The following is a 23281-nucleotide window of genomic DNA, read 5'->3' on the forward strand; positions in this document are numbered from 1 at the left end:
TGAGCCACTGCTCCGGCCCCAAGCTTAAGTTTTCAAACTGACAGATGTCTCCCAGGGAAATTGTACTTTCATAGCCATTTATGATCCTGTGCTTCATCTAAGGAAAGAGGCCAGTGAGTAAAGTGTTTTTGTGTAAGCATGGGGACCTGAGCTCAATCTACCCATACAAAAAATGGGCACAGTGGTGCACACTTGTAGTACTAGAGAAGGGGTTACCTGTACTAGAAGACTAGCAGAGGCCGCTTGGTGAGCTATAGACCAATGAGGTGGCCATATCCTGAGAAACAGCACCCGAGGTTGTGCTCTAGCATACACACACACACACACACACACACACACACACACAATCCTATGGTTGGTCCTCTTTTCTTCACCCTACTAACCTATAATTTATAATGTTCATTCATCATTTCTAGGTTCTTTGGGGGGTGGCATTGAAACAGGCTTTCTCTGTGTAGCCCTGGCTGTCCTGGAACTCACTCTGTAGACCAGGCTGACCTCAAACTCAGAGACCTGCCCGCCTCTGTCTCTTGAGTGCTGGAATTAAAGGCATGCACCACCACTACTACTGCCTGGCCATTTCTAGCTCCTTTATATATTTTCCAGATTTAATCTAATCTTTGGTTACTTCCATGCTGCCCAATTCAATGAACCCAATGATTTTCATTGTGTCCGACCCACTCATGTTTGGCCAACAAAGTCAACACACCACACTGGTTCTTATTGTCTGTTTATCTCTGAATACTTTCTACCTTTCTTGGCTTGCCTTCTGGCTTATCCTCCATTACCTGGCCTCTGGATATTGGAGGTCCTCCAGGATCTGCACAAGCCCTCATCCCTCCTCACTGTATAAACACTCACTACCTACATGTTCTATTAATTTCCACAGCTTTAATATCACCAGCCATTCATGACGACTTATTCACGTAATCTTGGCATTAGAAAGGCTGAAAAAGCATCATGAGATTTAAACCAGCCTGAACCACATAGCGAGTTCCACACCAGCCTGGGTTATGAGACCCTATCTATAAACAAATATCACCACCTACTTACTGATTAACTTTTTATAATCAGACTCTCTTTCCTAAGCATCAACAATGTGACTGCAACTCTGCCACCATCTTTTGGATCTCTGAAACTCTGCCTTTTAAATGAAACATTCGGGGTGCACTTGCTACACAAGCCTCAGAATCTAAGTGAGATCCCCAATCCCACAGTGGATTGAGAACTGATTCCTAAAAGCTGTCCCCTGACCTCCACCTGTGTGCCATAAATAAATAACAAATAAGAATAGTTAAGCTGTTTCTCTGTGTTGTCTCTGTTTAGAAAATGGCACCTTCACCTACCCTGAATCCAGGCCTTCATTCTTGGCACCTCCCTCCTTCTCAGTTTCAACATTCTCTTACCCACACTCATGATTCTACTTGCAGGAAATATCTGGACTCCATCTGCTTCTCTCCACCTTGAAACTGGAGTCTAAGCCATCACTGGCTCTCGTCAAACTTCTCCGGTCAACTCATTAGTGACCTTCTCAAAGTATTCTGGTCCCAAGAGCCAGAATGGTCTTGTACCTGCTTTGGTAGCCTCCTCTACTTTATCTAAAGCCCAAAGTACTCTCTAGATGCCACCTGCCAAGCCATGCTGCTTGTTTCCTCTTGTCCCTGGGACTTTGAACAACACAGTTCCTTTGCCCAGAGTGTTCTTCCTGCCTCACTGACTGCCTACTGCTCTTCACCCATGAGTGTGTGTACCATCTTTGACAAAGACTGCCTTAAAGTTCCTAGACCCATAACTAAATCCTATTTCATAGTGCTTTATAGCATCTTTCCTGTCTGGGGGTTGAGCCTGGGTCCATACACATTCTAGGCAGATGTCTCACCACTGAGCTGCATCCCTATCCTGAAAACTATTTGTAGTTATGTTTCCTGATAGACTTTTTTTCATTTTTGTGTAAGGGAGAAACACAGAGAGAGAAGTGTATGCATGTGTGTGTGTTGGTTGCACACACTTGTGTACACTAGTGGCGTGCCTGTGTGGGAATGGAGGCACTCTCTGCCTGATTCTTCTGAGTCATAGTCTTTCTCCAAACCTGAAACTCGAAGTTTTTGGCTATGCTGGCAGTCAGCATTCCCCCAAAATAAACAAACAAACAAACACTAAAAAGGCTGAATTTTTGTGTAATATATATATTACAGGTCACTGGGGTCAGAGAGATGGCTCTGTGGCTATGAGCTTTGGCTGCTCTTCCAGAGGATCTAGCTCAATTTCCAGCACCCACTTGGCAGCTCACTGTTAACTCCAGTTCCAAATGACCCAACACCCTCACACAGACACACAGGCAGGCCAAACATCAACACACATAAAAATAAAACCAAGTAAAAAGATAAAAAATAAATAAGTAAACTTAAAAAAAAAGAATTGCTTAGTTCATAAGTCATTAGTAACCCATGACACTCCCAAGTACACATTCCCGTCTGAGAATCCCAATCTGCCATGTAGTAAGAAAAATGGAGACCTGAAATTGGTAAGGATCTGAGGGTTTCCAGTACTCTCTACATGTATATACACACACCTAAGTGACTTTCCCACTCCCAAGTCCGTGTGCTAATACATGGAAGGACTTTGGGGCTCCCTAGGGGCAGCCCCTTCCCTGCCCACCAGCATTTTCCTCCATGGCTGAAATTCTTCCCTGGGTAAAAAGTTGTCAGAATCAAAATGGAGTCACTTGTGTCAAACCTTAACATTAATAATAAAGTTGGGGTGTTAGAAGGGAGGGCATCTCACACACACATATATGACAAGACCAGCACAGGAGATTCTGCCAGAACCACAACCCAAAGGCTATTCCCACCTCATCCAGAAAAAACTTCTCAAGGGTGCCTGTTTGACAACTCCTTCTTCCCTTGGACTGCCAGCTGCAGCTGAAGGTGGCCATTTCAGATCACTTCATGCAACTTTTAAAAGCATGTGTTCTCAATAAAAATTCCCTTCTTTGCCACCTTGAATACACGGTGACTCTGTGACACAAGCAGTTCCACTACACTGTTCATTCCAAATTCCTAAATAAAGACTCTTGCTGCCAAGCCTGAGTTTGACCCCCAGAACCAGGTGGTGGAAGAGGAGTACCAACTCCCACAAGTTGTCCTCTGACCTCCAAATCTGTGTCACCCCCAAATAAGTAAATATAATTTTAAAATTTAAAAACAAAATTGTGTGTTATTTGCTTGGTATCTGTAATACCCTCCAACCCCCGGAACATCCTTCATATTGGTCTCAAATTTCATGTCTTTCAAACATCTTACATCAGTGATGCCTTGACATTCCTAGTGTAAAGACTACACATCTCCAGCAGTGGCTCATGACAGTGTGATAGGAGGTCCCTCCCCTGCCCCTGTGCCTTTGGTAATTTCAGACTGCTGAAGAAAAGCACTAATTGTTTTGGTTTTCATCAAACCATATGAAATAAATATTTCTCAAAATGAGCCTACCACCAAGCACCCACTGCAAAAAAGAAGGCTTACTGGAGAGGCAACAACTCCCAGATAAAATGAGCAAAAGCAACTCTTGCTCACAGTCTCCCAAAGTCAGAAATTATTCAAAACTCAGATTCAAGCTGTGGGTGGTGTTCCTCTCTCATCTGAGCACTAGGAAGGGGAAGCAGGAGGACCAAGAGTTCAGGGTCATCCTCTGCTACACGGTGAATTTTAGGACAGCTGGACTACATGAGACCCTGTCTCAAAAGAAAATCTGATTAATAACAGAAGGAAGGGGCTGGAGAGACGGTTCAGCAATTAAGAGCACTGGCTGCTCTCCCAGAGAACCCGGGTTCAATCCAGCACCCACATGGCGGCTCCAGTTCAAGAGGATCTGACACCCTCACACAGATATACATGCAGACAAAACATCATAAAAAGAAATAAGAATTAAAACAAAAGAAACGTATTCTAGGAGCAAATGAGTACAGGAGGTGGCTCTTGAGGACAAAGTACACAGGACACAACTGGCATATGGAAAGAGGCAGCAGTGGCTTCGGTATGGCATGTTCCTGGAAGTTCATGACAAATACAGACTCAGAGCCATGCATTCTGTGACAACCTTGGCTACTTCCAAGAGGCAAGTGTCTTTTGTCCCGGCCACACTGAGCTGAGTAGAGTATGTCTTAACTCCTCATTCTCCACCAGGAAATGCCCAACCTAGAATCCTGGGTACACATGAAAGCTAAGACCCACAAATGACACCTCTCTCTCTCTCTCTCCCTCCTCTCTCTCTCTCTCTCTCTCTCTCTCTCTCTCTCTCTCTCTCTCTCTCTCTCTCTCTCTCTCTCTCTGTGTGTGTGTGTGTGTGTGTGTGTGTGTGTGTGTGTGTGTGTGTGTGTGTCTGTCTGTCTTCATGTCTGTGTCTGTGTATGTGGTATGGAGGCCAGAGTTTGACATCTGCTGTCCTCAGTTATTCTCTGGTTCATTTTTTGAGACAAAGTTTCTTACTGAACCTGGAACTAGCTGCTTCACCTAGGCTGGTTCACCAGTGTAGGATCCTCCTGTCTCCATCTTCCAGCACTGGAATTATGGCACATGCCACTATACGAAGCTTTTTTACATAGCTACCAGGGATCTGGCTGTATCCTCATGTTTGCAAGCAAGCACTTTACTGGTTGAACCATCTCCCCAAACTCCTCCCACACACTTCATTGATGTCAATAAATGCCAGGCAAACATTAAATGGGCTTCTTTTTGGTCACTGGTCCAGTGTCTGCTATCATGGCATCTCTAACCTCAAATCTCAATGGCCCTAAAACCCCTCCATGCTTGCCTTTTAGGTAGAAGACACCCAAAGGGGTGGGGGAGGCATCCTGCCGCAGGAAGGAAACACGTCTAAGGCTGAGCAGGAAGAGGTCCAGGACAAACAGTAGTTCCACACAATCCCCAACCTCAAGACACTAAGTTTCCAAGGCCTCCAACCCTCAAAGCAGCCTGGGTCACTATAAACAGCAAGCCTGATGGCTGCAGGTAGGCTCCCAGTCACCTGCTTGGCCTCCAGGGTAAGATGCTGGGTGTAGACAAAAGGTGCTTATCTGAGCTGAGTCCAGGCATTAATGTCTAAAGTGGACTCCCAATAGATAGCAGAGGATGGGTGGCAATATCTGGAGACATTACTAACTGTTACAGTGCAGGGAGACAGCCTTGGGGCCAGGGAAGCTTCTCCACAACAGCACACCCAAGACACCTGCCACAGCAAGGGCTCTCCACTCAAAAATGTCCAGAAAGTGAGGGTGAGGAACCAGAGGCTAACCTCTACTCTCCATAAGCAATGAAGGGCAGAAGGGGGACCAGCCCAAAGGCAGGCATGGTGACACAGAACTGCTATCCCAGGTACTCAGAAGGCTAAGGCAGAGGAATCCCAAGTTCAAGGCTAGCACAGGCTACATAGTGAGAGCAAGGCCAACTTGGGAAAAGTAATGAGATCCTTTCTCAAAATAAAATAAAAAAAGGAAATGGAGGGCTTGAGAGAATGCTCCACAGTTAAGAGAATTTGCTGCTCTTCCAGAGGACCCAAGTTCAATTTCCAGCACCCATATCAGGCAGCTCCAGCTTCAGGGAATCCAATCCTCTCTTCTGGCCTCTATGTGTATATGCATTCACACACACATACAAATTTTTAAAAACTCTTTTAAAAAAAGAGTAGCTTATAGCTGGTGGTAGAGCTCTAGGGATGTGGCTCAGTGGTAGAGCATCTGCCTAGAATCTCCATGAGGCTCAGGGATATGGCTTAGTCTGAGAGATCAGTCTAGCACGTACAAGTCTCTAGTTCCATCTCCAATATTACACACACACACACACACACACACACACACACACACACACACACACAGAGTCCTCCAAACATCCAAACAGTCCTGCTGACCTCACTCACACTTGATCTTCCCATGACCCTAAGCAAGCCTTAGCCCTCACCCTTCCTAAGGTGCTGACAAAAACCACATGGCCCTGCCGTCACCCTCCCCACAGTGCATGTAAGTGATTGTCATCTTTATCTCACCGACAGGACACAGAGCCCTCTCCTCATGGCACAGGCCCTAAATTCCAGCCCCTGGGAAACTACCAAGAGCTGCCTTCCAGCCGGCATGCTCCACCTCCACCTCCCTCCCAAACAGACAGCCCATATTTTGATAAGCTGGAAAATCAGGAAATTACAGCACAAAGAAAGCAGTGTTTATAGAAAACAGACCCCAAACACAGCAAAGGGCATTCCCATGGGCCCACTGCAAGCACCCGATGATTCACAAGAAGCAGGTGAACTGCCTGCTGCAGCCTTGGTTCCCGCTCCCAGTGCCGCTGGGCTCAGGCATCTGCCATCCCAGGACTTCTAATACTCAAGCCTGAAAGGAGTCCTGAAAGCCCACAGCAGCTTCTACTGAGGGAACAAGCATGGGGCACTCAGGAGGCAGGGGCAGACTCATCTCTGTGAGTTCCAGGCCAGTGTGCTGTCATGGGGTCACTGTGCTGTGTCACCTGGTGTCTGCAGACATCCTGGGCTCCCCAACTGTGCCAGGCATGCTCTTCCCTTTGCATCTCCCTAGTCTGAAGCCATCCACTTGGCCCTAAGCAGAGGCTCTACAGTGTGCTGTAATGCCAGCTAAGAAGCATGGGCAAAGACTGAGGCTGTAGCCCAGTGGTAGAGTTTGGCTAACATGGGGTGAGGTCTTAGGTTCAATCCCCAGGACTTCCAAAAAAGAAAAGGGGGAAGAAGAGCAGCTTGGGCAAGCCTGTGACAACAAACCCAGCACAATCCTCACAGCCCTTGCCCTGGCCACAGGGCACCTTCGTCACACCTAGAGAAGAGAAGGATGGCAGCCAGGAAAGCCATCCCTAGGGCTGGGCCTGCTTGGGCAGTAACATGACCCCCTATGCCCAGCAAGTGGGTCACTCAGTCTGGCCAATGAAGAATGGACTCTTTATTGGAAAGGTTTTCATAGCCACCAACGAAGAGAGGCTGTAAGCTGCAGAACTTCCCCTGGCCTGGCCTCATGTGAGCACAGCTGAGTGAGGCGGACAGAGCAAAACCCCACTGACTGCGCTCACAACAGCCAGCATCTTCTGTGCAACAGAACAGGCTTGCCAACCTCACCAAGGTGACGCAACACAATGACCTGATGACATACAGACCTGGGCACAGGGCACCAGCAGCAACCCTCTCTGATGGACTCATCAGGCCTGCTCAGTGCAAAAGAATGTCCAAAATGTTGCTCTGGGGGCTGAGGAGATGGCTCAGTGAGTAAGAATGCTTGTTATGCAAACATAAGGATGTGTGTTCAAATCCTCTGCATCACATAAGATGGGAGATGTGGCCTTAAACCTATAACCCCATCACTGTGAGTGCCACACAGAGGAACACCCATCTACCTCCAGGCAAGACTCTATCTTAAGGGAATAAGAGGGTAAGATATAGGACAGGACATCCCAAGCCTTCCTATGGATTCTGTGTTCACACATGGGTACACGAACCTACACATGCACCACATACACATTACACAAGCAAACACAAAACAAAGTGATGTTTCACATGCCAGTGTCAAGGTCCTGTGTGTGTGTGTGTGTGTTCGTGTGCATGTGCGTCTGTGTCTGTATGTACATGCCCACGTTGCACACACTTGCACTTTCTACCACACCTGGTTATAGGAAGTCTCTGAAAATTATGTGTGAGGCCAGAGAGATGGCCCACTGAGTAAAGGCACTTGCTGCATAAACCTGACAGTCTGGAGTTGAGTTCCCAGAATCCACTGTAGAAAGAGGGAACCAACTCCACAAAGCTGACCTCTGAGTGAACCATAACATATGTGCACCGATCTTCTCTCTCTCTCTCTCTCTCTCTCTCTCTCTCTCTCTCTCTCTCTCTCTCTCTCTCTCTCTCTCTCTCTCTCTCTCTCTCCCTCTCCCTCTCTCTCACACACACATACACACACAGAGCCAGTAAGATGGCTTAGTGGGTAAAAGCACTTGCCACCAAGTCTGATCACCTGAGTTTGACTCCTGGGACCTGCAAGGTAGAAGACCTGACTCCCAGTTTGACCTCTGACTTCCACACCGATGCCTACTTTCACTTTCCCTGACACAAATAGGTACTCACATTTTAAAAACAGAAACAAATCAAAATTTAAAAAAGAAGAAGAAGCTGTCACCATGACACATATTACTTTATATCCTAACTTTAAAGAACGTTTGTGGCTGGAGAGATGGCTCAGCAGTTAAGAATACTTGCTGCTCTTGTAGATGCCCTGGGTTTGAGTCCCATCTCCTAAACAGTAGCTCACAACAACACGTAGCTCCCAGGCACTCACAAGGTACACATTCATACACATAAGATAAATCTATTTTTTAAAAAGTCAACTAAAAACTAACCTTGGGTATTAGAAAAAATAAATTGTAGCAAAATAATTTCCTTCTACCAATTGAATAATAAAGCAATAGGCACCAAGCCACCAACCATGTCCTTGAGGCCAAGAGCAAGCCAAGTTGCCCTACTCCTAAAGTCCACCACAAGAAATGTGACAACCAACCAACCGCCTCCAGGCCACCTGAGGCCCTGGCTAACCTGCTGCATATCCTCATGCAGTCACTTGACACCAGAGTCCCTTGGACTTGGCAATGCTATGGGGGTCTGTGAAGGATCCTTCATTGTCTTCAATCCAACCACCCTAAGATTCCTGACACATCTAAGAGGGACTCCGTGGCAGGTCAACAACCCAGAACCCATGGGCCTCTGGGACTAATAGGTTAGATTAGGCCTAACACACTATAGAAGGTAGCAGAAGCCACTGAAAATGGACCACCAAGTGTCTCACAGTCAGTGCACACACACAGTAAGATTATTCAGACTTCTGAAGATGTCAATGATTCACCACAGTCCCAGTGGCCCCCAACAAACCAAACCCACCTTCCCCATGTTCGTCAGCTCCCTCTGCCTGTCACCCTCCAGGGCATCCTTCCACGCCCCACGTCCTCACCTGCTGTGGTGGTATCCACATCCCTGGCTGCCAATTCTTCCACATCTGACCTCTTCCTTAGCTCAAACCTCCGGGACAAGCCTTCTCGGGGTTTCCATAACTCCTGGATCAGGAGGGGCTTCTCATTGTCCCCAAACACTCGGAAGCACTGGGCCTGCCACCTCTGCCCAGAGTCCCCAGCCTGGCCCACAACATCACATAGCACATACTGGCTGGCACACTCAGGGTCCAGGGCATATCTCTCCAGGGCCTCTTTCACCAGCTCCTGGGCACTGGAGGTGCCAGTGGCCAGGACACTCTTGTAGTGGGTGCCTGTACAGACACTGTCCCCAAACACCTTCAAGACCCCAGGGGCTGAGAGCTGAGTGGAGAGCTCTGCAGGATCATCACTAGCACCTAGGCTGCAGAAGGTGGAGTCCAGGTCCCGATACTTGTAGCTCAGTGTCCGGGACAGCATTGTGGACAGTAGCTGGCTCTGCCGTTTCAGCTTATTCTTGGTGGGAGGAGACATGATGAGCTGAGTCCCATAAAACATGGTGGGTGCGTCTTCATGGATAACCACTGAGGCTTTCAGCCAACGGGTGGGGGAAGGCTGGAGCCTGGGAAGACAAAGTGATACAGGTAAGAGCCAAGTATCAGGGACATCAAGAGCAAGAGACATGAGTCCATCCCAGCAGAGGAAACAGTCCTGGGCTGTCCTGGCATCCACACCACCTGGAGCCAGAAGCCCAGCAGTGGGACTGATACGTCAGAGCTATGAGGAGCAAGAGGCAACACGGTCTGATAGACTGAGTGCCTTCAAGGACAGTCACTGTGAAGTAAAACAAGGATGTCACAGTAAGTCATAACCACCTTAGGGCTCTGTGACTTCTGAGAAGTGCTGGGCAAGTGGACAAGGGACAGCACAGTCTCAGCAGAGCTGGTTCTCTGTCTTGGGGGACATGCTCACCACCTAGCAATGAATGTCATGGCCAGAAAAACAACAATAAAAAACAAACAACAACAACAAAATGCCATATTCAGCTTGGCTGTGAATTTACTTTCTTCTATGCCAGTCTATACAAAAGATGAAGGTCAGGGGAAATGGCCACAGCTACACACACACACAACCACAAGCCTTGGGACTGGGGAGATGACTCAGTGGGTAAAGGTACCTGCTGTGCAAGCATGAAAACTTGAATTCAGGTCTCCAGCACCCATGTAAAAAGCAGGACATAGCTATGCATGCCCTATAACCCCAGCAATTTGAGAGACAGAGACAGGAGGATTGCTGGGACTTTCAACCAACCAGCTCCAGGCTGAGAGAGAAAAACCCTGTCTCCCAAGAACAAAACTGAGAATGATAGCCATCTTCTTTGGCTCCATATGGGCACAGGTTCGTTCTCCTCTGTCTCCCTGTCTCCCTCCTTCCCTCTCTTTCTCTCCCTCCCCCTCTCTCTCCCCTAACAAGCCACCAGACACTAGAAACACAAACCCCAAGAAAACGCTGCTCCCCATGACCTGGCAGAGGAGACTGGTCCTGGTCCTGACTGAACGGGATCCTTTGGCAGAGGAGCTTGGTCTCAACTAAAGAAATACTTCCCTAGGACTGAAGCTCAGCATGTTCACTAGACCACTAGGCCACAAGGAACAACACAAAGATCGCCTCCAGAGCCAGTGGAAGCATCCTTGGAATGCATGCATTCCACCCACCATGTTCAACCACCCTACCACCCACCCAGTCCTCCAGAAAGAGGCTGGCTCCTTAGGGAGCGGGAAGAGCCTGTGTGGTACAGAAATCTAACCCTAAAGCCCCTGATGTCCTGTGGGGTTTAGAGATGGAACTGCCCATCTCCCACAAAAGTCTTCAGGGCTGGAGATCACAGAGAAGGACATGGGGACTCGAGGCTCGGCCACCAGACAGGATGAGGAAGAAAAGCTGTGAGTATTCATCTCTCGATGACCATACTCCACTCCTGCACCACAGACAAAGGCAGACAGAATGGTGAGCCAAGAAAGGAGTGCTTTCTAGAAGACTCCAGACAAGTGTGACCAGCCTGCAACCCTGGGGCTGTACGCAATGGAGGATAGCTCTGAATGATGCCCAACACAAAACTGTTAATGTATTTTAAACATGGGGCTTTAGGTGGTTTTGTTTTGTTTTTCACAGTGCTTGAGTGTCAGCTTTGTAGATGATATCATGTTGCAATGTCAAAAGGTTGAACACACCCTCTAGTGACTCAGGACCCAGAGAAAGCACCACAGAGACCTGCCATTGTGACTCCAGATAGTCAGCTCCACTGATGTCCCCAGCCTCCACTCACCCAAACTGGAGAAGGATTTTAATGGTAGCTTAAAGCAGAACTAACCAAGGAGCTCTTCAAAAGACTCTCAGGAGGCAGGGCAGCTACCAAGTCTGATGATCTCAGGCTGACACAGGGGCCACAACCAAGAAGGGGAGAACCAACTCCCCAAAACTATCTTCTGATCTCTACATATGTGTCATGGTGTGTGCACAATGCAATAAATGTAAAATATATAATTAAAAGCATCCTTGGGGCTGGAGAGATGGTCCAATGGTTAAAAGCATGTGATACTCTTGCAGAGGACCAAAGTACAGTTCCCAACACCAACATGGCATCTTACACCCATATGTAACTTCAATTCCAGGAAGATCTAGTACCTTCTTCTGACCCCTGAGGACACAAGGCACGCATGTGCTACATATACCTACATTCAGGCAAACACTCATACATATAAAATAAACCTAAAAAAAGAAAAGCCAAGATAAGTTTGTTTGTTTTTTAAGAGTTGGGTAAAGAGGAGTGTGTGGTCCATATCTACAATTACATCATCTGGAAGATGAAGGTACAGAGACCAGGAATACAAGGTCAATCTCTGCTACACAGAAAGCTGCAGTCCAGCATGGGTTACAAGAGGCTCAGTCATAAACAAAATAAAACAAGACAAAGCAAACCCTAGACATGGTCATGAATGCCTGTAATCCTGCAATCCCAGCAACTCAGAGGAGGCCGAGGCAGGAGAATCTTGAGCTGGAGGCCAACCTGAGCTAAAAACAAAGCAAGATCCTGTCTCAAAAACAAAGACCCCACAGGGAGCCAAACAATGCAACTCTTCAGACCTCCTAGCTGAGATCTAAGAATCGGATTTCATCCTGCTCTTTTCCCTGAGGCCTCTCTTACCAACAGCAGCATCACAAACAAAGCCAAAAAAGCCAGCCACCATACCAGTCCTCCACAGCCTGCTGACCTGGGTGCCGGGGCAGTGTGGGAGGGGTCTGAGCTCTTCCAGAGCCTCCTGAGAGCTTCCAATACTAGCAACTAACCTGAGGGATGGTCCGTTGCCCACCACAAAGCCTTGAACTTGCCTATAAATAGCTGATGTCCAGAGAAAGTGCACAGAAAATGGAAATACCAAAGGTTCCTTTGGGTCTCAGTAAAGAAAGTTATGGAGAGATCAAAGCATTGTGTCTCTTCCCCTGAGGGTCCTGTGACAAGAGTCTTCAGCAACCCCAGAAGCCCTGAACTGATTATGCTCCCTGCATGGGACTGTCACCTAAACCACAGCAAAGCATTTTCAAGGGCTGGAGAGATGTCTCAGTGTTTAAGAGTGCTGGCTCTGCAAGCATGAGGACCTGAGTTCGAATCCCTAACATCCATGTAAAAGGCTGGTTATGGCTGCACATGCCTATAACCTCAGCACTGAGGATGACACACACCTGAGGCTCTTCCAGCAAAGATGTCCCCTGTGCTTCATGGAAGTGACTGAGGGGAATGAGGTGTTGTGGAGGCTGCATCATCTCAGCTTGTGTGCTGGTCAGGTGTCTAAGGAAGAGGCAAGTAGACACTGACAGTTCCCAGCTCCATCTGCTCCAGTCTCTGCTTGTGTAGGTACTGGCACACACATTTCCACACACTCACATGCATGGCCCCCCTTTTTCCAAAAGCACGCATCACACACAGTGTATTCACATGTACACATGGGGATTAAAGTCCCATCCCCAGAACCCATGCACCTCTAGTATCGTGGCGTACACCAGGTCTTAGGGAATGAAGGCAGCAGAACCCCTGGGATTCCCTGGCTGGCCAGTTTATGGAGTTCAAGCTAGTGAGAAACCCTGTCTCAGAAACACAAGGTGAACAACTCCTGAGTAATCACTCCCAAGAGTGATCTCTGATCTCTGCATGCATACACACCCCCTCCTTGGAAGCCTCTATAGCCCAGCACACATTCTCAGATGATGTGGCCTCCACAACACTTTGTCTTTCTTGTGGCCCTAGAAGCCATGGCTTGTGGAGACCACATCTAGGAGTAAATATAAACACAATGTCAAACTGTCCTTAGATAGGAGAAAAAAAAAATCACAAAGTAAACCCCAGTGTTTGGAAGGACCAGATCCAATGCAGAAGTGAACTGGCATCTTGGACCCAGGCTGTGTGTCGTGGGCAGACTGATACAGTCTAACTGTAGTTCTGATTTAACAAACAGAGATGTTCATTGGGCATGGTGGTGCAAGCCTGAAATCCCAGTCCTCTGAAGGTTGAGGCATGAGAATCAAGAGCTCAGGGTCATCCTCAGCTATCCAGGCCAGCCTGGGCTACATGAGACACTGTCAAAAGAGAGTGAGGAGGAGAAACGGAAACTGGTATGGCTCCCATGGATAACCCAGCACTCAGGACGCTATGGAAGAAGGTTGCATGGCCAGGCCCACCTGGGATATAGAATGAGTTCCCGACCAACTGGGGCTGAAAGACACAATCTAAAAGGGGGTGACGGGGGCAGACATGTTCCTAGCCTTAGGTTCCATTCCCAAGCACTGCACAAGCTAGGCATGTGGCACACGCCAGCAGACCCAGTACTCAAGAGGCAGAGACAAACAATCAGAAGTTCAAGGGCGTTGAGCCTTTAAGATGGTAAAGGTGTTTGCTGCCAAGCCTGAAGTTCAATTCCCATATCTCGCATACCAGAAGGAGAAAATGGGGTCCCAAAAGCTGTCCTCTGGTCCCTCAAAAGCTGTCCTCCGGGTATCAATTGAACATGTGCATACATACACATGGAGAGAATATTAAATATTAAAAATATCTTTAAAAATTTAAACCGGGTGGTGGTGGCGCACGCCTTTAATCCCAGCACTTGGGAGGCAGAGGCAGGCGGATCTCTGTGAGTTCGAGGCTGGGCTGGACCGACAGCCTCGAAAACAATACAGAGAAACCCTGACCCGTAAAAACCAAAAAAAAAAAAAAAAATTTAAAACATGCGCACATAAAGAAAGAACAAGTAAATCAACGTAAAAAAATTAAAGAAGTTCAAGGTCATCCTTGGCTATACAGAGTGTTTGAGGCTAGTCTTGGCTACACATACCCCTATCTCAAAACACACAAATAAATAAATAAATAGGAAAGAAATGGGGAGGTTACAAGCACATAGCTACTAGGTCCCCTCCTAGAGTCTAGGGAACAATGGTGCAGACTGTAACTTCAGAGGTGTCCCTCCCTCCTGTCCAGGACCATTCTAAGAGAGTTAGGAAAACCTTGAGAGCAGGAGGCGGCAGACACTGGGTGAATGTGACTCATTCCTTCCCAATCAATATCCCCCCTTTAGCCCCTCAGAGCTTTAACTTTTCTGAGGTTTTTTCAGAAAGCTTTCTTTTATGATCATCCTCCCCACTGCCACTGAAGAGAGTGGGCCCTGAGGGTGGCCACCTGCTCATAGGCCACTTCCCTTCTGAATCACAGGACCAAGAGTGCAGCCTGTTTGTCCAAACAGGACAAAAATGCTTCTCAAAAGGCCACTTAGAATTCAGGGAAAGTCCTACAGCGAGGAGCACGCCCTGGGTAACCAGATCTGTTTTTCTGGAAGTATGACCTGTCCTTTCCTTTTCTGCCCAATTCTCGCCTCTGACACACAAACATTTGGGGACAGCTCAGGTCCCTGAGAGTCAGAGTGCACACAAGGGCTCTTGCTGTGGCTGCCTCATAAACTGTGTTTTTTCTTGTTCTCCAAGAAAATTCCCATTTCTGCTTTAAAAAAAAAAAGGTTAAGTCACAGCGACTAGGCAGGCAGTGAGGTCAGTGACGGCTGACATGGGTGGAGGGACGTCTCCGTTCCAACAGGACAATGTGGAACACATTATCATTCCAACAGGAGAAAAAAAAAAAAAAGAGCAGTCAACTTTGCAGGCGGTGCATTATCCTCCTCCCCTCTTTCACAAATCCTATCTTTATGGCTCCGGCTGGAGGGAGGCTTTAAATGCGAGCATAATTCAATCAGGTTTCATTTGGCCGCTAGTCACTTAGCAAAAAGGGATCGACTTCTCCCAGTGGAATTAGGGACAGGCTCCTCTCTGGAATGCACAAGAGGTGGCCCGCAGCACCGAGACACCGGTAATCAAATTCTTTTTGGTAATTCAGATTAACTAAACACTCGACGGGCGACAGAGGCTGGCCCGGCAGGTCTGCAGCCTGTCAGGCCCCCATCCCAGGGCTCCCCAGGGACAGAAGCCAGATCTCTCTGAGGGCCTCGGAGCTCCAGCTCAGCATCTGTCTCAGACGCCGCACTTGTCGGGGGGGGGGGGGGAAGGGGGGTATGGCTGCAAATGGTACAGAAATAGCTGGGGGAACAATGCCTCTTGCGGGCACACGGGTGGGGAGGAGACACTCTTGCGGGACGGGTGTAGGCGGGGGTGTCACTACCATCCTGCTGGGAGAGTGTGGGACTTCCCTCCTTGAGCTCTCTCGGGATGCCCCAGGTTAGACTGCACCTCCAAGGCACCTCCAGGTAAACTGAGGCCTGGAAGGGCCCTTCCGCCACGAATGACAGAGACTGGATCGCCCCCTGGAAGGCCACGGGGCCACGCCACCCGCGCCCACCCAGCCTTCAGGTGCAGCTCCCCCGGGCCACTTTAGGCCCCGTGCGCTCGCCAGTTTCCATGGCAACCTAGCAAGCCTGCCTCTATCGCGCCCCGACTCGCCGCGGGGACCGTGACCAGCGCAGCCCCGCCCCAGCGCGTGCCGGGCCACCCATGTCTCAGCCCGCGGTCTCCGCGCCCACCGCGGGTCCCCGTAGTAGCCCAGAGGCACCTCCTGGGCCATCCTCGGCCTCTCCTGACCTTCCTTCTCGCGCCCCGCACTCACCTCAGCTCAGCCCGTCAGCCGCGGCTCCCGCGCGCGGCTCCCACGCCCGCCGTTGGCCGAGCTGGCACCCGGCTCGAGGCGCCTCCTGCCGGCCGTGCAACGGACAGGGCGAGGCCCCCAGGGGGCGGGGCCTCCGGGGCGGGGCCTGTGAGGGCGGGGAGCCAGGCGAGGTGAACTGAAACCTGACACCTCACCGCCCAATGGGAAGAGGCAAAGCCTCGGATGGGCGGGGTCGCACGTATTGGGGCGGGCCTAGCCGGCCGGGAAATATAAATTATGCGCTAGCGTCCCCTTCTGGCTGCCAACGGTAGGGGCGATTCCCTGAGAGGTGTGGCCTTTGAGTGGGCGCGGCCTCGAAGAAGGGGCGGAGCCGAATGCCTACAGAGGGCTCGCGGTAAATCAAGGGGCGGGGTCTCAGGCAAGAAGGGCGTGGCCGATGCTAACCTGCCCTATGTGTGCTCTATGGTCAAGTAGGCGGTGTTGGGCCTCCATCCCAACTAGTGGACAAGAGTGGAGGGGTGGGCAAGCACATAACTGTGTCCCTTGAAATTTATGAACATGCATGAAACTGACCACGGGGGCCAGAATTTCGGTTTTTTAAAATATATTTTTACTTATTCATTAATTGCATAGTGTGTGTGTGTGTGTGTGTGTAGTACATGTTATCGATATTTACTCCATTTCTTTCATTTTAATGTATTCTCTGTAGAATTTTATTTTATATTTAAATAGGATCTCATATGGCCCAGACTGGCCTCAAACTCTATGTAATCAAGATTGACCTTGCACTCCTGATGTATTGCTTCCACCTTCCTTGTGTTGGGATTACAGGCTTGCATTACCATGCCTCGTTTGTGTAGTGCTGGGAATCAAACCCAGGACCTCGTATATAAAATACAAATGCTCTACCAAATGAACCATATCCCCAGCCCTTAGCGGCCAGAATTTTAAAAGACAAGTCAAAGTATGGCAGACTGGCTTGAAACCATGCAAAATGGGATGAAATCAGTTTTGACCCACCTGCCTTCCTAATAATCCTATAAGTACATCTTTTTCTTGATAGTTTATAGAGTGCAATGCTGTAAGGCAGTGGTTCTCAACCTTCCTAATGCTGCGACACTTTAATACAGTTCCTCATGTTGTGGTTACCCCAACCATAAACTTATTTCATTGTGGGGCTGGAGAGGTTAAGAGCACTGGCTCTTCCAGAGATCCTGAGTTCAATTCCCAGCACCCACATGGTGGCTCTCAACCATCTATAATGAGATCTGGTGTACTCTTCTGCCTCCAGGCATAAAGGCAGGCAGAACACTGTATATAAATAAATACAATTTTTAAAAAAATTATTTCATGGCTACGTCCTCACTGTAATTTTGCTACTCTTATGAACCATAATGTAAATACCTGATATGCAGGATATCTGCTATGCAACCCATGTGGGGCTGAAAGCCACTTTTGTAGAGTAATGACCCAATGTTTGAGAGAAGGGAAAGGGATAGACATTTACAGACCACCCCTTCTGCCAGACCCTATATGTTTCGGGGCTTTACCCAGCCCAGCCCCCTATATTCCTGCACCAGCACTTAAAAGGCTCTTACTGTCTAACTCTTCCCCTAGTGATGCAGAGGCACAGAGAAGTCAGGTGACTAGAGGTCGGCCAAGGCTTGGCTTGACTGTGTGATGAACCAGTACCCCCGCAGACCCCTACAGGACACCCCCCATCATGCACACCTACCTCCTCATGTGCTTAGTCTGGGAGGTTGTAACCAAACAATATACTGGAATATTTCCATACAATTTCCTACAAACAATAGCAGAGAGGCAGTTACTAGGGCTGGGAGGAGAGCGTGGGTTCAGCCTGGATGTTTTTCCTGACACATCCCGGACTGTAACCAGGCCCATCTCCAGACTCTCTATAACCATCTCTGGCAGAGACTCACACACTGCAACATGGGAACCAGATCTGGACTATTTTTGTGAATAAAGTTTTATTAGGACACAGCTATGATTGTTTACAAACCCATCGGAGTGACTGATAATTTGTAGCCTGAAGTGGACTGAATGTAAAACACCTACCTCAGATTTACGTTTCCAATGTTTGGCCACCAGTCAGCAGAGTTCTTTTGGAGGCTGTGAAGACTTTATGGAGTCGAGCCCAGATGGAAGAGGTAGGTCATGGGGGCAGGTTTTTGAGGGACTATCATCCCTGACCACTTTCTGCCTGATCTCTGCTCTCTGTTCCCATGAGGTGACTAGCTCTCTGACACATTTGCTTGCTACCACAATGTTCTGCACAAACTCTTGGGGCCACATGGGCAAGGACAGACATCTCTGAGGCAGTGAGCCGAGACGGCCTTTCTCTTTCAAGTTGCTTCAGTCAGGTATTGTCACCACAAAAGTAACTAAGACACACAGCAAAGCCTAAAAATTGCCCCCGTAAAGGCCCCACATACAGGAACATTCTGGGAACTGAGGATTGGAATTGGGACTTCAGCATCTAAATTTCAGGGGAACACACAATACAACCCATGAAACCAGGTTTCGTCACCTAGGTGCTTTTAATTTGTCCTTAAAGACTATAATGGAGTGCTGCTTATATGGTAGCCTCCAAGATGACTGCCAGGAGCCACATGTTCTGGTTTTCACATCGCTTCATAAACTAATGTAACAAACACAATGTTGTCTCAATGATACTATGACTCTGGGGCTACATGATGAAAGATGTGTCTGCCCACGACATCTCTTAAATCATTTACTCTGAGGTAAGCTGACAAATATGTTGGAAAGACAAGCAAACTGCTCTGTGTGAAGAGAGGCACCTACCAACAAACAGCCAACCCCAATGCACACATGTCTGTGAGCTGGGCTGGATTGGATTTTCCCTACCCAGAATCCCAATCCCAATGTTGCAGCCTTGATTGGTAGCCCTGGCTGGCAGTCCTGGAGCTCGCTCTGTAGACCAGATTAGCCTTGAACTCAGAGATCCACCTGCCTCTGCCTCTCACATTCTGGGATTAAAGACATGCACCACTACTGCCTGGCATTCTGGCTGAAATTTATTTTTTTTATTTTTTGAGTATGGGTTTCTCCGGGTAGCTTTGTAAGACAAGGCTAGTCTCGAACTCACAAAAATCCGCCTGCCTCTGCCTCCTGAATACTGGGATCAAAAGCAAGCGCCACCACCGCCCAGTTTCTGGCGGAAGTTTAACAACCAATTCCATTATGGATATATCCCACCAAAAGGGATTATGAATGAAGGGCTTGGTCCTCAATGCAAGCCATAGTCTTATCTGGAGCTTTGGATAATTGTCTAGGTTGTAAGGGTGCTAACTTAATCAATGAAGTAACCATGTCTTTGTTTTGCATGTGAGAACATTCATACATGTGAATGTGGGCACACACTCGCCACAATGTATCTGTGGAGGTCACAGGACTACTCCAGGCTTTGGTCCTCGCCTTCTATCTTATTTGAGACAGGGTTACTCTGTTGTTTTTCCACTGAGTATTCCAGACTGGCTGGGCTAAGAGCCATCCCATCCTCGCCTCCCATCTTCCCATGGGAGTGCTGGGATTACAGATGCTTGTTCTGTCCATCTGGCTTTTGCAAGGGTCTTAGGGATTCCAACTCAGGGTCTCATGCTTGCAGAGTGCTTTTACCCACTGAACTATCTCCCTCTCCAAAGGATTCATCATGGAGACACAATATGATTGCGTCATCAGGAGGTAGCAGAAAGTGGCAGGTGGGGGTCTAGCTGGAGGAAGTAGAGACAGAAGCTGGGGACATGGAGCACAGTTTGAGTAAGGAAATTTGCTTAATAAAAAAGTAAAGCAGGTCAGGTGTGATGGCATACACCTTTAACCCCATCACTTGAGAGGCAGAGGTGAGTCTTGTCTACATAGAAAGTTTTAGGCTACATACACAGTCAGACCCTGAAGAAGGGAGTCAGCCTGGGTCACATAGAAAGACCCTGTCTCAAAACAGAAGTAAACGGTTAGAGCCTCACCTTCCTCTTTCTGCCATCTTGGTGACTGTGGAAGCCTTCAGAAGCCTGCTGGGAACAAGACTTCTAAAAGGGGTGGGCAGTGGTGGCGCCCTCCTTTAATCCCAGCACTTGGAAGCAGAGGCAGGTGGATCTCTGTGAGTTCAAGACCAGCCTGGTCTACAAGAGCTACCAGGACAGCCTCCAAAGCCACAGAGAAACCCTGTCTCGAAAAACCAAAACAAACAAACAAAAACTGGATTCTCAGTGGGCGGCGGTGGTGGTGGTGGTGCCCGCCTTTAATCCCAGCATTCTGGAGGGAGGCATTGGTCGGCCCATCTTGTTGAGTTTGAGACCAGTGTGGACTGTAAGAGCTAGTTCCAAGACATCCTCCAAAACCCTAGGTTCTCAGACCACCTGAAGTGAGCTACAGATGAGATGGGAGTAACTCCGCCTTCTCCATCCACCATGCCCTACAACCCCTTGACGCGGAGTACAGTTGGGAACAGCAATGGCAGCTGGAACAGTACTTCGAGAAGGAGCCACCCAGACCTCGAGGCTCGAAGGGATCTGGCCACCAAACTTGACCTGACCGAGGAACAAGTTGAGACTTGGTTCGTTCAGCCCTCCTTGGAGGAGGAGATGCCGCGACCAAACTCCTTTCCATATTCCTTTGCTTACCGATGTCCAGGATACCCAGCCCTCCCGGGCGCACACCCTGCTGGCCCTCCCCGGTCCTTCATTCCTTGGAGTCCTCAACCAGATCCTTCTGGGATCAATGTCCCTATCTCCAGAGCTAAGATACAAAGCCAAGAAAAAGGCAATTTACCAGGACCTGGCTGACAGACTCAGACTGGCAGAAACAGACATTAAGACCCAAAAGATGAAGCCCAAGCAGTTGTCCAAGGCCCGTGGAAAGGAGGGGAGGCAGAGTCCACCCAAAACACCAACCCCAGGCTCCCTGAAACTCTGGAAGCCTTGAAGAATCTCAATTCCTCTCCAAGCCACCAAAGCACGGTTGACAAGTCACCTGATTTCTGAGAGTGTGTCACGGTTCACCTCTAGCATCTGAGGATGACAGCCTGTCCTGCACATTTTGGGGTTCTGATTTTGAATCCTGGATGGTTTGTTTGTGGCCTGGGACTTTAACCTCCAAGGTGCCAGGCTTTGTGATAAGTACTGTGATTCCATTCTTAGGGGGGCCTTTTTTCTATTCCTATGGAATTTTTTTTCTCATATAACATTCCGTTTTGTTTTTGCCCATTTGAGGGCAATTCATGCACCACCTTGTCCTAGCATTGGCTCTTTTTGTTAAATGTTAATTCAGCTTGCTTTTGGGGGAGGGGCTCTTGGGCTTTCATGCCCATCTAACGTAGGTTGGTAATAAAGCCAATCATAGATATTAAAATGGCTTTTTTAGGTTTTTTAAAATCAGGCCTTATTCCATAGCCTAGTCCAGGGTTTTAAAGGCCTAGAATGGCTTGCAGATTGGGGTTGGGTATCTTGGGTTTCCTGCCTGGTAGATTTATTACATGGATGTTTTTTAGCCTGGGGGTGAGAGTAAAGATACTACCAAAAGAGGAGTGCAGGGGTGAAGGCCTTTAAACCCAGCATTCGGGCAGAGGCAGGAAGATCACTTGAGATCAAGGCCAGCCTGAGCTATAATATAAGATCCTGTCTCCAAAAGGTAAATAGGAAGTTCCAAATCACATGCCTTCTACTACACACTGTCCCTCTCTTATTTTTTTTAATGTCTGGACGTTTTGCCTTCATGCATATATGTGTACAACATGCATCAATGTCTGCAGAGGCTAAAAGATGCCCTGAGATGGGAAACTTCTGAGTTACAGATGGCTCTGAGTTGCCATGTGGGATCTGGGATCAAACCTAGGTCCTCTGCAAGAGCAGCCAGTGCTCAAAACCACTGAACTGTCTTCAGCTTTGGCAACATTACCTTACAACCTCTTTTCATCGGTTGTTTGTTTTGTTTTTGGAGACAGGGTTTCTCTGTGTAGCCTTGGAGCCTGTCCTGTAGACCAGGCTGCCCTGGAACTCAGATCTGCCTGCCTCTCCCTCAGGAGTGCTGAGTTAAAGGTGTGTGCACCACCACCTCCTGGCCAGGAGCAGTGTTCTCATTAACCCTGTATGGCTATTTCCCGCAGCCCTGTCTCTGTAGAATGTAGAGTCCCGAAGCTGGGAAGACGGTTCCGCAATCCCCAGAGTTGTTATTGCTGAAAGCCAGGGTTCTGTACCCAGCACCCACAGGGGGCTCACAAGCCTTCAAAGGTGCACATACAAAAAGTTTCCCAGGTAGTGACAAAAACTGGACCCTGTTGTTCTGTACAGATTTGGGGGGAGCATGTGCAGAGAGTAACTGTTGGACCCTTCCCCCATAGGGACTGCTGACCAGCTTCTGACTAGGAGCAAGCATATCCTGTTCCCCTCCTTCCAATTAGGCCTGTATTCAAGTTCCTGTTTTCGGCCCATCCTTATTGTCTGAATTCAAGTTCCTGTTATCCGCCCATCCTTATTGCAGGAGGACCCTGGGAACGTGAGCTTCTGACCTTGGTAGTTTTCCACCGTGCCTGCTGATTGGTATATAATGCTCCCCTCTTGTTACAATAAATGACATTCTTCTTGCAAGAAAAAAAAGACTTTTAAAAGGTAAATATATCTAGAAGGCTGTGGTGCAAGGTCTCTGGAAACCAAAGAGAGCACAAGGCTCTTCTTAAAACTGAAGACATTTATGCCCAAAATGAAACTGAATTTTACTTAGGCAAGAGATATGCTCCTGTGTATAGAGTAAAACAGCAATACAGAGACTCCTGAAATCAAATGAACAAAATGAGAGTGATCTGGGGAAAGGCTACTCGGGCCCATGGAAACAGTGGCAAATTTCATGCCAAATTCCAAAGCAACCTTCCTGCACAGGCCATTGGACACAGCATCCATGTGACACCGTACCCTTCCCAGACTTATACTAATGAAATGTAAAACAATCAAAATGGATTTGCCTCTGGAAAAATAATTAATGGAAACAAACAAATAGATAAATGAAATGAATTTAAGAATTTAATGTTTAAAATAAAATTTAAAAACAAGATAGCAATTGAGGAAGATACCTGGTGTTGACCTCCGACCTCCACTCCCATACAAGTGCCTGTGTG

The 23281-nt window shown here is 48.2% G+C and overlaps 1 protein-coding gene and 1 long non-coding RNA gene across 2 annotated transcripts in view; one reads left to right on the forward strand and one right to left on the reverse strand.

The window, feature by feature from the left end:
- Positions 1 to 16244, reverse strand: part of Radil (Rap associating with DIL domain) — a 63398-nt gene extending 47154 nt beyond the window's left edge. Inside the window, exons 1-2 of the mRNA XM_040751275.1 lie at positions 16135 to 16244; positions 9002 to 9600 (exon numbers count right to left, since the gene is read on the reverse strand). Of these exons, the coding sequence (XP_040607209.1) occupies positions 9002 to 9536 (535 nt within the window). The 5' untranslated portion in view covers positions 9537 to 9600; positions 16135 to 16244. The remainder of the gene's footprint in view (positions 1 to 9001; positions 9601 to 16134) is intronic.
- Positions 16245 to 16321: 77 nt separating this feature from the next.
- Positions 16322 to 20807, forward strand: LOC121142030. The gene is made up of 3 exons (XR_005879047.1): positions 16322 to 16528; positions 18244 to 18302; positions 20519 to 20807. It is a non-coding gene; the product is annotated as an uncharacterized LOC121142030 (long non-coding RNA).
- Positions 20808 to 23281: the final 2474 nt, after the last annotated feature.

Source organism: Mesocricetus auratus, unplaced genomic scaffold, assembly GCF_017639785.1.
Source record: "Mesocricetus auratus isolate SY011 unplaced genomic scaffold, BCM_Maur_2.0 Super-Scaffold_100008, whole genome shotgun sequence".
NCBI lineage: Eukaryota > Metazoa > Chordata > Mammalia > Rodentia > Cricetidae > Mesocricetus > Mesocricetus auratus.